At 43.8% G+C, this 15,725-nt stretch overlaps 1 protein-coding gene across 11 annotated transcripts in view; it reads right to left on the bottom strand.

Moving 5' to 3' along the window:
* The window catches only part of psd3l (pleckstrin and Sec7 domain containing 3, like), a 139,660-nt gene that overhangs the window by 84,983 nt on the left and 38,952 nt on the right, over positions 1–15,725 (bottom strand). For 2 of the 11 annotated variants that reach the window (XM_021601641.2, XM_021601643.2), the window contains exon 1: positions 377–1,735. The exons of the other annotated variants lie outside the window; for them this stretch is intronic. In XM_021601641.2, coding sequence (XP_021457316.1) covers positions 377–444 — 68 coding nt within the window. In that variant the 5' untranslated portion in view covers positions 445–1,735. Of the gene's footprint in view, positions 1–376; positions 1,736–15,725 lie in introns of those variants that run through there. 11 annotated transcript variants of the gene reach the window in all.

The raw sequence follows: 15,725 nt of genomic DNA, 5'->3' as shown, positions 1-15,725 counted from the left end.
AAAGACAACCAAAAGAGCTCAGTTTAGTGAGTAACGTTAGCGGCACAAATGTTACCGTTGAACGTTACATGGGCTGCGTTAAATCAGGCAGACAAATTCTGATATTTTCTCAATAGGTATTTTGACCAACCAGAACAGTTCTGTAAAAAAAATCTGATGTGCTTAGTCAATAGACCAATTAGTGGAAAAATATCAGATTTGGGCTGCCCGTCTAAACATAGCCTTAGTTGTTTCGTGAAGTGAGAAATTAGACATTACTGAGAGAAGAAACCTGTTGAAAATCTCTCTCAAAAGGACACTCCTAAACTCCACCCTCTTAAAAAGACAACAGTGTAGCCTACTTGCCAATTTGTAACTGTGCCATGGATAATCTCACCTTCCAAACATTCCTGCGTCCCGTTGGTTATACGTCACATTTGGTGAGTTGTTGGTTGTGTGTTTCATGCGAGTAAATAGCACTAAATCGTCTCATCGCAAGTTGGAATTCAATTGACCACCGTGTCAGCGTTTCATCCAACAACAAAAAAACTTTACCTGCTGCGAGATTGTGCACAGATATCCAACAATTAAGTCTGAATACGTTGCTTTAAAAAGACTACACAAAGTTATTCGCGTGCATTCCAGTCCACATGTATAGAGTGCAGCTCATGCTGTGTATTAGTACCGCGCGCAGTCCACAATACGTTTGTTCAACGAAGAAGAAAATACTTTTACTTTGTTGAATCTCGGCTCATCTCCTACTAGGCTGAAATGTGGAGGCATTTCCCACAAACCATTGCATCCAGATAGCGAGTACCGAAAGAAGAGAGTCCCGTCAGAGAGCAAGAGGCGAAGCGAGAAGGTTCACTCCCGTCAAAATCTGTCCACGATATGCAGACCGCCTGCCTTCCCGCCTTTGGGACAACGACTCTCATTGTTAAAGTGGAAACAAGATAGTCTCGTCATTATACAGTATCTCTGGTCCCGTGCATTGAAACACACATCAAACAGAGAAAGTTATAACATCCTGCCTCCCCGCGAGTGCAGCACAACTTCCCCTTCAGCTGAATAGGCAAAGAGTGTAAGAACAGAAGTAATGAAAGACGGATGCTGAAAATTAACACTTCAATCTGCTCATCCATCGGACTTGCCCAAGTATATCTAATTTATGTTAATGGTTATGTTAATGAAATATGGTTTGGCATTCTCCATCTTTGGGATTGACATGGACAATAAACTATTCCTCATTTTAATCGACTGCATTTTGTCTGATGAGTCATACCAAAACAAACCTCCATTTTAAAGCAGTAAAGCCTCTTATATAGGTCTAAACTAGCAAAGAAAACACAGAGACCATTTCTCGACCACAGTAACCCTTATTTCAGCCAAACAGGCAATAACAAAAATACACAGTTGATCCTCCTGGGATCAAGATAGAGACAAAACAAACCATTTGCATACAGCCAGTGTATAATCAGCATTTAGAAGGCTTTTACTGAGCATTGAAATCATGTGTCATTTGGTCTGAGAATGAGAAACCACTGCAATTACAGAACCAACTCATCTGTGACGTTGGGTTGGATGTTCCTCAATTCTGTCAAGTTAAGGTTGCAACATTTTGGAATATCAAAACGAAATTAACCTTTAATTTGAATGACAATGAATAATCAAGAACCTCAGAATCTGCACTGCACTAAAACATAGGCCTAAGCCTATTGCATGAAAACCCTCCAACAAAACAGAGCTTAAAATAAAAAACATGTCGTACACAAGCTCATCGTCACTCAAACTCATAGTCTAATAAAGCAAATGACAGACCCTTAAACCATTAAATTATCTATAACATAAACAAACCCCAGCTTAAGCATTCAGAGACAGATAAAGTAAGCTGACCACTCTCTGGTGATTGACCATTGAAACACCACAAGGGGAAACCAGCATACAAATGTGGTGTTTGAGTTCAACTTCATAGGTCATTTTTTGGTGAATGGATAACTTGAATGCCTCCTCTACTCTCCAATGATTGTCTCTCTGTCACTGTCTGTAACCACAGGCAGACCAAGCCAGCGGTGTTCTGCTCTGTATTCCCAAGTCTCCAGAGGGTGTGTCCAAAAACAGCTGCCGAGAGATTTCCCAGCAATGACTCACTGTCGTCTCGCCCATCCATGGTCTCACTCGTCTCATTAGACGTCCTGGAGGCCTCCTACATCTGGGACAATGGAGGATCAGGAGCCTGTGCCCCAAATGGCACCCTATTCCCTGTGTAGTGAAATACTTTTGAACAAGGCCCATAGAGCCTATATGGTTCTGGTCGAAAAGTAGTGCACTATACAAAGAATAGGGTGCTATTTGGGGCACAAATGGAACTGTTGAAAAACCAGTAGCAGTTGCTAGAACCAACAGAGTAGCAGTTGCTAGAGCCAACATAGTAGCAGTTGCTAGAGCCAACAGAGTAGCAGTTACTAGAACCAACAGAGTAGAAGTTACTAGAGCCAACAGAGTAGAAGTTACTAGAGCCAACAGAGTATCAGTTGCTACAGCTCACAGAGTAGATGTTACTAGAGCCAACAGAGTAGAAGTTGCTAGAGCCAACAGAGTAGAAGTTACTAGAACCAACAGAGTAGAAGTTACTAGAGCCAACAGAGTAGAAGTTACTAGAGCCAACAGAGTATCAGTTGCTACAGCTCACAGAGTAGATGTTACTAGAGCCAACAGAGTAGAAGTTGCTAGAGCCAACAGAGTAGAAGTTGCTAAAGCCAACAGAGTAGAAGTTGCTAGAGCCAACAGAGTAGCAGTTACTAGAGCAAACAGAGTAGATGTTACTAGAGCCAACAGAGTAGCAGTTGCTAGAGCCAACAGAGTAGCAGTTGCTAGAGCCAACAGAGTAGAAGTTACTGGAGCCATCAATAATATGCAATTTAATTTCTTCTGCTTAGCAGTACATTTTTCAGTGGGGCGCTCTCACGAGCACAATTTGAGCTGCACTAAAGAGCTGTCACATGGACTAACTAAACGTTATTAATATTGCATTTGAACTTAACTCGGATGAAATGAATCTATTCTCATTGTCCACAAACGGGGAGGATCACTTAATGCTTAGCAGCGTTTATGTCTGCATGTGGCAGAAGATCAAATCCTTTTCAAATCATAATAGTCTGACACTAGCACGTCTCCATCCCTACTTTCTCAAACCTCCTCCAACACCATAGTCTTTTTACATCACAGTTTTGCAATACTACATTGATTGACAGATAAAACGCTGTCACAGTCACTAAAACTGGCTGACACTGGTTCATAAAAAACATGTAGACAAACGGGGAGGGTTTTTATCAAAATCAACATACAACTGTAAAAATGGTCAGCGTATTCATTCATTACTGTACATGGCCTATGGGGGGGAAAAAAATCAACCCACCTAATGTTACCAACACCGTGCTCTACAGTATAACCAACCCACCTAATGTTACCAGTACTGTGCTCTACAGTATAACCCACCAGCCTAATGTTACCAGTACCATGCTCTACAGTATAACCCACCTAATGTTACCAGTACCGTGCTCTACAGTATAACCCACCAGCCTAATGTTACCAGTACCGTGCTCTACAGTATAACCAACCCACCTAATGTTACCAGTACCGTGCTCTACAGTATAACCAACCCACCTAATGTTACCAGTACCGTGCTCTACAGTATAACCCACCAGCCTAATGTTACCAGTACCATGCTCTACAGTATAACCCACCTAATGTTACCAGTACCGTGCTCTACAGTATAACCCACCAGCCTAATGTTACCAACACTGTGCTCTACAGTATAACCCACCTAATGTTACCAGCACTGTGCTCTACAGTATAACCCACCAGCCTAATGTTACCAGTACCATGCTCTACAGTATAACCCACCTAATGTTACCAGTACCGTGCTCTACAGTATAACCCACCAGCCTAATGTTACCAACACCGTGCTCTACAGTATAACCCACCTAATGTTACCAGTACTGTGCTCTATAGTATAACCCACATAATGTTACCAGTACCGTGCTCTACAGTATAACCCACCTAATGTTACCAGTACTGTGCTCTACAGTATAACCCACCTAATGTTACCAGTACCGTGCTCTACAGTATAACCCACCAGCCTAATGTTACCAGTACCGTGCTCTACAGTATAACCCACCAGCCTAATGTTACCAACACCGTGCTCTACAGTATAACCAACCAGCCTAATGCTACCAGTACCGTGCTCTACAGTATAACCCACCAGCCTAATGTTACCAGTACCGTGCTCTACAGTATAACCCACCAGCCTAATGTTACCAACACCGTGCTCTACAGTATAACCCACCAGACTAATGTTACCAACACCGTGCTCTACAGTATAACCCACCAGCCTAATGTTACCAGTACCGTGCTCTACAGTATAACCCACCAGCCTAATGTTACCAGTACCATGCTCTACAGTATAACCAACCCACCTAATGTTACCAGTACCGTGCTCTACAGTATAACCCACCAGCCTAATGTTACCAGTACCGTGCTCTACAGTATAACCCACCAGCCTAATGTTACCTGTACCGTGCTCTACAGTATAACCTACCAGCCTAATGTTACCAGTATCGTGCTCTACAGTATAACCCACCAGCCTAATGTTACCAGTACCGTGCTCTAGAGTATAACCCACCAGCCTAATGTTACCAGTACCGTGCTCTAACCCAGAGAGCCATTGGAACCGCACTCAAACACAGCTTATCATACAGTTATTTACTGTACTGCAACAGAAGAATTGGGGCTACATCCCAAATGGAACTTTATTCCTGATTTAGTGCACTACTTTTACCCAGGGTACTATGGGCCCTGGTCAATAGTGCACTATACATGGAATAGGGTGCCATTTGGAGCACGGACTGAGAGATTATGAATAATTCGGTTTGGTTTCTGGTGTCATTACAGAAAACCAAAGGGGTGGAGGTGCTAAAACACATTGTGACTACTTTAGTACAGTAAACATGATCATTTACATTCATTTCCTCTGACATCTAAAGAGGGAACTACACAGCATGAGGAAGTTCTTGTCGTCATGACAACCTGTATACTACTCCAGCAAACACAAAGTATGCCTCTCACTTCATCCAAATCAAACCTGGTTATGACACTCCGCTTGCTTGAGAAACAAGTGAAGGGATTTAATTGCAGTGAAATTGTTTTCAGCCGAATACTTCATGTGAAGAATGTCTCTAAATGTGTCCTGTGGGTTTATGCCACAAAATTTATTTTCAAGCCATATAAAACTAAAACAGACAAAGGCATCCTAAATAAGTGCTTTTTACTGGAATATGTGAATAAGAGAAGAGGTGGATGTCTTGTATACCAGCTATTTGCTGTTCTGTTGTGTGTAATGAGAAGTAAATCAGATGCTGCACTTGACGCATTTATGAAATTGCTTATTCCAGTAACTAATAAGCACGGTATGGCACGGTATGGTTGAAAGGGATGAGGCAAAAGGAAATGGCAAATAAGTTTGGCTGCCCAGACGATTGGCAAACGTACTGTAGATTGTGAAATCATGTGACTAAACAAAAATAAGAAGAAACTGTACTATGAAACAAAGGCGAACTCCATTGAGTCAGAAGGCTCATTCATAAAAAATAAAAAAAACACACTGATAATGCCAAATACTTTACTTTTTTCATTGGCAAATTTAGGCATGACAACCTCAAACTCAACCTACACATCCATGCATAACGATATCGTGGTATAATACATGTTGTATTGTAGAGTAGTTGTGTAATAATGTGTGGTATGATGTACTGTTTTATTAGAATTATTTTGTGATGTAATTGCCTTAAATCTTGTTTGGACCCCAGGAAGAGTAGCTATGGCAACAGCTAATGGGGATCCTTAATAAATACAACAACAAAAAGACCTGTCGAGGGGCCCATATTCGACCAGCGGTTTAACACGGAACTAGAGGTCGACTGATTAATCAGAATAATTAGGGCCGATTTCAAGTTTTCATAACAATCGGAAATCGGTATTTTTGGGCGCCGATTTTGTTTTATACCTTTATTTAACTAGGCAAGTCAGTTAAGAACACATTCTTATTTTCAATGACGCCCTAGGAACGATGGGTTAACTGCCTTGTTCAGGGGCAGAATGACAGATTTTCACCTTGTCAGCTCGGGGGAACCAATCTTGCAACCTTACAGTTAACTAGTCCAACGCAATAACCACCTGCCTCTCATTGCACTCCACAAGGAGACTCTGTTACGCGAATGCAGTAAGCCAAGGTAAGTTGCTAGCTAGCATTACACTTATCTTATAAAAAAACAATCAATCATAATCACTAGTTAACTACACATGGTTGATGATATTACTAGATATTATCTAGCTTGTCCTGCATTGCATATAATCTGACTGAGCATACAAGTATCTAAGTATCTGACTGAGCGGTAGACAGAAGCAGGCGCGTAAACATTCATTCAAACAGCACTTTCGTGCGTTTTGCCGGCAGCTCTTCGTTGAGCGTCAAGCATTGCGCTGTTTGTGACTTCAAGCCTATCAACTCCCGAGATGAGGCTGGTGTAACCGAAGTGAAATGGCTAGCTAGTTAGCGTGCGCTAATTGTCGTTGTATTGCTGGTTCGAGCCCAGGGAGGAGCGAGGAGAGAGACGGAAGCTTTACTGTTACACTGGCAATACTAAAGTGCCTATAAGAACATCCAATAGTCAAAGGTTAATGAAATACAAATGGTATAGAGGGAAATAGTCCTATAATTCCAATAATAACTACAACCTAAAACTTCTTACCTGGGAATATTGAAGACTCATGTTAAAAGGAACCACCAGCTTTCATATGTTCATGTTCTGAGCAAGGAACTGAAACGTTAGCTTTCTTACATAGCATATATTGCACTTACTTTCTTCTTCAACACTTTGGTTTTAGCATTATTTAAACCAAATTGAACATGTTTCATTATTTACTTGAGGCTAAATTGATTTTATTGATGTATTATATTAAGTTAAAATAAGTTCATTCAGTATTGTTGTAATTGTCATTATTACAAATACATTTTTTCTTAAATAAATGTTGTTTTTTTTTATATTAAAAAAAATAAATAAATTGGCCGATTAAATCGGTATCGGCTTTTTTTGTCCTCCAATAATTGGTATCGGCGTTGAAAATCATAGCTCGCACTTGCTAGCTAATTTGTCCTATTTAGCTAGCTTTCTGTTGCTAGCTAATTTGTCCTGGGATTTCAACATTGAGTTGTTATTTTACCTGAAATGCACAAGGTCATCTACTCCGCCAATTAATCCCCAAATAAAACGTTAAACCGACTCATTTCTAGTCATCTCTCCTCCTTCCAGGCTTTTCCTTCTCTTGACTTTATATTGCGATTGGCAACTTTCATAAATTAGGTGTATTACCGCCACCAACCTCGTTTGTCTTTCAGTCACCCACGTGGGTATAACAAGTGAGGAGATAGCAGGTGGGTACCTGCTTCTATAAACCAATCAAGATATCTGAGAGGCAGGACTTGCAGCGCGATCTGCATCACAAATAGAACTGACCTCTATTTTAACCCTTGGCAACGCAGAAGCTCGTTGGCGTGCGCGAGCAGTGTGGGTGCAATAATTGAATAATATAGATTTCTAAATGTATTTTGCAACGCTCGTGCACGCGACACAAGCAGTGTAGTCAGCCTGTAAGACTAGCATCGGCTTTGGCTTTTAGATCACAATGAATAAGATTACCTGGTGTGGGGAGACCTGATCCTAGATCAGCACTCCTACTCTGAGACGCTTGGTACATAATGGCCGCTGGCGCCTGTTTCTATTCACCCAGAGTTTTATTTCTTAAGAGGTGGTTTTCCTTTTGTACTATTTCTACATTATCCTTGCTGAGTGCTGACTGTAGGCTATATACACTGAACAAAAAATATAAAAACGCAACATACAACAATTTCAACAGTTACAGTTCATATAAGGAATTCAATAGGGCCTAAATCTATGGATTTCACATAACTGGGAATACAGATATGCATCTGTTGGTCACAGATACCTTAAAAAAAAAGTTTTAAAGTAGGGGCATGGATAAAAAGAAACCAGTCCGTATCTTGTTTGACCACCATTTGCCTCATGCAGCACGACACATCTCCTTCGCATAGAGCTGATCAGGCTGTTGATTGTGGCCCATGGAATGTTGTCCCACTCCTCTTCAGTGGCTGTGCGAAGTTGCTGGATATTACCAGGAACTGTAACACGCTGTTGCACACGTCAATCCAGAGCATCCCAAACATGCTCAATGGGTGACATGTCTGGTGAGTATACCAGCCATGGAAGAACTGGGACATTTTCAGCTTTCAGGAATTGTATACAGATCCTTGGGACATTGGGTCGTGCATTATCATGCTGAAACATGAGGTGATGGTCGTTGGATGAATGGCACGACAATGGGCCTCAACATCTTGTCCCGGTATCTCTGTGCATTCAAATTGCCATCGATAAAATGCAATTGTGTTTGTTGTCTGTAGCTAATGCCTGCCCATATATACCATAACCCGACCGCCACCATGTGGCACTCTGTTCACAACGTTGACATCAGCAAACTGCTCGCCCACACAACGCCATACACAATGTCTGGCATCTGCCCGGTACAGTTGAAACACGATCCAGTAGGTGAAGAAGCCCGATGTGGAGGTCCTGGGCTGGCATGGTTACATGTGGTCTGTGGTTGTGAGGCCGGTTGGAGAGAGAGAAATAAGCTTTTTGTGCATATGGAACATTATTGGGATCTTTTATTTCAGCTCATGAAACATGGGGCCAACACTTTACAACGTTGCGTTTATATTTTTGTTTAGTGTATTCAACATCTCTTACGTACGACTTCGTTTTCTGACATCTCACGTACACTACCACTCAAAAGTTTGGGGTCCATTTTTGTCAGAAATACAGTGTAGACATTGTAAATATTTCCAGCTACAATAGTCATTTTCAACATTAACATAGGCATACAGCAGGAATGCAAACTGGTGAGGGCTCAAAAAGGTGACACTTGTTTTGTGTCAAATAAAAAAAGTGGCTAATGTGAACCTAACTCACATCTAAAAAATGTAAAGAGAGCAATCCAATGTTATTTGTTGCCTAGACTTTACTGCAAATGACACTCAAGTCTTGAGAAGAAAACAGCACTGATATTGCAGTTAACCATGACAACCTTTATAATAGAATGCTTGTTACCATGACAGCCTTTACAATGGAACACTTGTTACCATGACAGCCTTTCCAATAGAACGCTTGTTACCATGACAGCCTTTACAATAGAACGCTTGCTACCAAGACAGCCTTTATAATAGAACGCTTGTTACCATGACAGCCTTTACAATGGAACGCTTGTTACCATGACAGCCTTTACAATAGAGCGCTTGTTACCATGACAGCCTTTATAATAGAACGCGTGTTACCATGACAGCCTTTATAATAGAACGCTTGTTACCATGACAGCCTTTATAATAGAACTTGCGTTACCATGACAGCCTTTACAATAGAATGCGTGTTACCATGACAGCCTTTACAATAGAACGCTACCACACATAAATATTGCACTTGGGGGAAGAAAACATCTTAAAGTAGAAATAGAATGAAACAAACAGGCATTCTATTATTGCTCTATTATAGTGGCCACTACAGACATCGATCAAGTGCACAAGTCTACATGTGTGCAAAAATAACATTCACTGAGTATTTTTTTTAATAATACCCCCTTCCTCACACATACACACACACACACACACACGTGTTACTGTCAAGTTCAACACAACAAAAACAATATATTTGGGCAACACTGCACATTATTACATTGTACACGTTCTGCCTGTGGGGACATCTGTTCTACAATGTGCCAGCAAGTGAGAAAGAGGGAAGTGTGTGGTGTTTCTTTCACCTCTATAGTGGCATCCAGTTTAAGCCAGGCCCAGCTCCTGCTACACTTCATCCCTGAATCCACTTGTCTAACAAGCAACGCCTAATTTTCACACCATAAACTCAATTATTTCATTAGATGATTTGGCTAATTTTGCGCAACATTTCTCTGGCTAGCTAACGGAGAATTCGATCCAGCTTGCAAGATACTTAATGCTAATACTTGTTCCACCACACCTTTTCCCTCACCTCAAACTTTCCAAATGCTAGTTTTTTTTCGGTTACAGCTCATGAAGTTCGCTTCATCACCTTCTCACCCCCGTCTCCGTGGTCAGGCATCTCACCTAACGTTACCTCTTCATTATCGTGCTGTAACTAGTAAGTTGGTTGTCTCTTCTTTCGTCAGTCGCATGCTGCGCTGCATTCTGTTGTTATGTAAACGATTGGCTGAGCCTTGGAAAGACAGTATTGCTCCAAACGCACATCACTCGTTCGCTTACAGCCAGTAGTGATAAAAAAAATTACAAAAAAAAAAAGATTTTCTTTCAAAAACAAGGACATTTCTAAGTGACCCCAAACATTTGAATTGTAGTGTACTTGTGTCACGTGTCTTGATCTTTGCCATTGACGTAACAAGAAGCACAAATAAAGGACTGTTGACTGGAACACAAGAGGCTTCCCCTTAGCAAGGCAGTTGGCCCACTTTTCCCCGAAGACATGGATGTCGATTATGGCATCCCCAGACACCTCTCTGATTCAGAAAGTTTGGGTTAAATGCGGAAGACACATTTCAGTTGAAGGCATTCAGTTGTACAGCTGACTAGGTATCCCCCTTTCCCACTTTCAGAGCCAATGGTTTTTATTAGGCCCACTTTTTACTGATTGATAGAAAAAAAGTTCAGGTATCACAAAAGACCAGCAGTATTCATCATCATATGACCCAGGCAGCCCTGTCTGCTCACCATTCATCATATGACCCGGCAGCAGTCTGCTCACCATTCATCATCATATGACCCAGGCAGCCCTGTCTGCTCACCATTCATCATCATATGACCCAGGCAGCCCTGTCTGCTCACCATTCATCATCATATGACCCAGGCAGCCTTGTCTGCTCACCATTCATCATCATATGACCCGGCAGCAGTCTGCTCACCAATCATCATATGACCCAGGCAGCCCTGTCTGCTCACCATTCATCATATGACCCAGGCAGCCTTGTCTGCTCACCATTCATCATCATATGACCCAGGCAGCCCTGTCTGCTCACCATTCATCATCATATGACCCGGCAGCAGTCTGCTCACCATTCATCATATGACCCAGGCAGCCCTGTCTGCTCACCAATCATCATATGACCCGGCAGCAGTCTGCTCACCATTCATCATATGACCCAGGTAGCCCTGTCTGCTCACCATTCATCATCATATGACCCGGCAGCAGTCTGCTCACCATTCATCATATAACCCAGGCAGCACCATCTGCTCACCAATCATCATATGACCCGGCAGCAGTCTGCTCACCATTCATCATATGACCCAGGTAGCCCTGTCTGCTCACCATTCATCATATGACCCAGGCAGCCCTGTCTGCTCACCATTCATCATATGACCCAGGTAGCCGTCTGCCCACCATTCATCATATGACCCAGTCTGCTCACCATTCATCATGACCCGGCAGCACCGTCTGCTCACCATTCATCATGACCCGGCAGCAGTCTGCCCACCATTCATCATCATATGACCCAGGCAGCCCTGTCTGCTCACCATTCATCATATGACCCGGCAGCACCGTCTGCTCACCATTCATCATCATGACCCGGCAGCAGTCTGCTCACCATTCACCATATGACCCGGCTCACCATTCATCATATGACCCGGCAGCCCTGTCTGCTCACCATTCATCATATGACCCGGCAGCACTGTCTGCTCACCATTCATCATATGACCCGGCAGCACTGTCTGCTCAACCATCATGGTCCTGGAGTGAGTGGAAAGACAGGGGATTACAGAACTGCACAGACTCAGACTTAAAGAGGGTTAGTTGGTGTGTGAACAAAAGGACAGACACACACACACACACACACACACAGAAAAAGTGAGAGCGGGTAATCAAAGAGCACATGACACTTCCCATACCAGAGGAATGGAGCTGCTTCCTGTTATCCTCCCCCGCATCGCATCGGCTCAGGAGATGAACATGGCCTGCAGATTAAGCTCAGTCCTAACACTGAACCATGACGGTATAGGGCAGGGAATCCCAAACTGTTTCACTTAAACCCCCCCCCCCCCCCCCCCCCCCCCCTCTTGTTGGCAGAGAAACGTTTTTGCTGGTTTTAAAGCTTATTTCCAGCAATTCTACACATTTCGGCATGTCTTATGTGTATTCATGTGATATTTGTGTGACTCGAACATTACTACAAAATCTATGGGCTAAAAAACCTAGCTAAAAAAAATATGATAGCTGACAGGGCCTAGTTGATCTGGACATTTCTGTCAAGTTACAAATACGGCAGGGTTTCCCCAACTCGGTTGAATTAGCTATGTAGTGCTAGGTCAAGAACCAAAACGTGTGGGGGACCACTAATCTAGGGTGAAGTTGCCACTAGACACTGATCTTGGGCCAGCTTTGCATTTCCTCCATTAATGGTTAAGGTTAGGATTTGGGGAGAGGAAGCTGATCCTAGATCTGTGCCTAAGGGAAACCCTGACAGAGAGGGTAGGGGATGTGGGTAGAGGGCCATGTGTCTCTGGAGGAATGACTCAGCATCTGCACCGTCATCTAGCCTATAAGCTCAGATTCACCGTCCTTAGAAAACACTAAAAGACATGGCTACATCATTGATTGCTCTTTGATTCAGTATGTCTTGTTAAGCTTCCACAAGCTGCTAATTTGGTTGTGAATCGTATATGCTTCATAATTAGCTAGTTCACATGATTATTTGGCAGCAGAAAATTGATGTGATTTTCTGACAAGGCTCAGCATTAGTGTCATCCTCCAGAGGTTCCCGTGTTTATTTTACGCCTGCAATGTTAGGTTAGTAAACATCTGCTTAGTTCGGAGTCTTTCCCTGCTCATCACTGACCTCTGGCTTTCAGGAGGAGGAACTGACAGCAGGGTCATTTTTATTAGAAACCAAATGGAATAAAAGTCTAAAACAGCGAGGGAATACCTGGACTTGTCCAATAAGAACCACTTGTTTTTATTTTCCGTTGTAACATTTTGTTACGATGTGTCCTGATGAACGCAACCCAGAAAACGTCAGCAAGTCAAACATTCACTTCGATTGCCAAGTTTCAGGTTTTATTAGTCGTATGTACGGGATTCTTAAGGTAGAATTCGAAAAGCACACTTAAAAGTTCCTTCTCAACAATGCAACAACAATAAGAAATAATAAAACAATACAAACATAAAGTAAATGTCTCAGTAGAATAGAATATACAGGAAGGCACAATTTATAGTCCAATACTTACATTTGTATTGGGGAAGGGGGGAAGTTTATAAACTGAGCAGTATAATAAGAGTCTGGTAGCAGCAGTTGTGATGTGTGTGTGTATGTAACAGTCCTCTTCTTGCGTTGTGTACAATCAATCATCGACACGAACTCCAACTTGTAGCACCAGTCATGGAGCTTTATTCTGATAGAAACAGCCTTTACAATAGAACGCTTGTTACCATGACAGCCTTTATAATAGAACGCTTGTTACCATGACAGCCTTTATAATAGAACGCTTGCTACCATGCCATCACAAAATTGCACGTCACGCAATGCACAGCTCACCATCCCACTCTGCACTCACACACGCTGGTTTGGTGCTTGTTCACTGGCCAATGTAGTTAACAAAATAATATAACAATTACAATATCATATTTTGAACAATGTACCTAATAGAAACAGCACAAAATTGCACGTCATGCAGTGCACAGCTCACCATCCAACTCTGCACTCATACACTGTACAAAATATACAAACACCCCCACCAGACACAGTAAGCTGCTAGCTAGTATTAGCAGGAATTCTCTACAACAAAATGCACAACAAATATGCACCAAAATACGCTGCATCTTATGTGTGATGTTCGAATAACATTTACAAACAAATTTATATAAATTGTACATTTAAATCATCACTTGGGAGTATAAAAATCACTTTTGACATACAGTGCTTTACAACCAACAACTTACCGCTGGTTTGGTGCTTGTTCACTGGGACGATTCTTACTGGAACATCCCCCCTCGTAAGCAAGCTACGCAAACCAGCCAATAAGATGCTGCTGATGCCAAAAACCCATTGGCTTAACAATAAAGTGGCAAGGGGAATCACCAATATAACCCTGTTACATGTAGCATGAATGTACACAGTCTATTAGGTACGCCCCTACAGACAGTGAGTCACAAGGCAGTGGCATGCTATATAAAGCAGGCAGACAGGCATCGAGGCATTCAGTTACTGTTCGAATTAATGTTAGAATGGGCAAAACGAGTGACCTAGAAGGGGAAAGGGTGTAGGGAAAGGGTGAGAGGGTATAGGGAAAGGGTGAGAGGGTATAGGGAAAGGGAGGAACCGGTCGGTCAGACAGTCCCCACAGAGGGACCGGTCAGTCAGACAGTCCCCACAGAGGGACCGGTCAGTCAGACAGTCCCCACAGAGGGACCGGTCAGTCAGACAGTCCCCACAGAGGGACCGGTCAGTCAGTCAGTCCCCACAGAGGGACCAGTCAGTCAGTCAGTCCCCACAGAGGGACCGGTCAGTCAGTCAGTCAGTCAGTCAGTCCCCACAGAGGGACCGGTCAGTCAGTCAGTCAGTCCCCACAGAGGAACCGGTCAGTCAGTCAGTCAGTCAGTCCCCACAGAGGGACCGGTCAGTCAGTCAGTCAGTCAGTCCCCACAGAGGGACCGGTCAGTCAGTCAGTCAGTCAGTCCCCACAGAGGGACCGGTCAGTCAGTCAGTCAGTCCCCACAGAGGGACCGGTCAGTCAGTCCCCACAGAGGGACCGGTCAGTCAATCAGTCAGTCCCCACAGAGGGACCGGTCAGTCAGTCAGTCAGTCAGTCCCCACAGAGGGACCGGTCAGTCAGTCAGTCCCCACAGAGGGACCAGTCAGTCAGTCAGTCCCCACAGAGGGACCGGTCAGTCAGTCAGTCCCCACAGAGGGACCGGTCAGTCAGTCAGTCAGTCAGTCAGTCCCCACAGAGGGACCGGTCAGTCAGTCAGTCAGTCCCCACAGAGGAACCGGTCAGTCAGTCAGTGCCCACAGAGGGACCGGTCAGTCAGTCAGTCAGTCAGTCAGTCCCCACAGAGGGACCGGTCAGTCAGTCAGTCAGTCAGTCCCCACAGAGGGACCGGTCAGTCAGTCAGTCAGTCAGTCCCCACAGAGGGACCGGTCAGTCAGTCACAGTCCCCACAGAGGGACCGGTCAGTCAGTCCCCACAGAGGGACCGGTCAGTCAATCAGTCAGTCCCCACAGAGGGACCGGTCAGTCAGTCAGTCAGTCAGTCCCCACAGAGGGACCGGTCAGTCAGTCAGTCAGTCAGTCAGTCCCCACAGAGGGACCTGTCACTCAGTCACCGCTGAGGGACTGGTCAGGGGAGGGACCGGCAGTGAGGGACCGGTCAATCGGTCACAGCTGAAAGACCGGTCAGTCAGTCACCCACCCCTGAGGGACCTGCTAGTCAGTCAGTCGGACAGTCACCACCGAGGGACCAGTCAGACGAACAGTCACCACTGAGGGACCTGTCAGTCAGTCAGTCAGTCAGTCAGTCCCCACAGAGGGACCGGTCAGTCAGTCATCAGTCACCACTGAGGGACCTGTCAGTCAGTCATCAGTCA

This window comes from Oncorhynchus mykiss, chromosome 5 (genome assembly GCF_013265735.2).
Source record: "Oncorhynchus mykiss isolate Arlee chromosome 5, USDA_OmykA_1.1, whole genome shotgun sequence".
NCBI lineage: Eukaryota > Metazoa > Chordata > Actinopteri > Salmoniformes > Salmonidae > Oncorhynchus > Oncorhynchus mykiss.
Note: the sequence above shows the minus strand (reverse complement) of the source record. Positions and strands in the feature narration are given on the sequence as shown.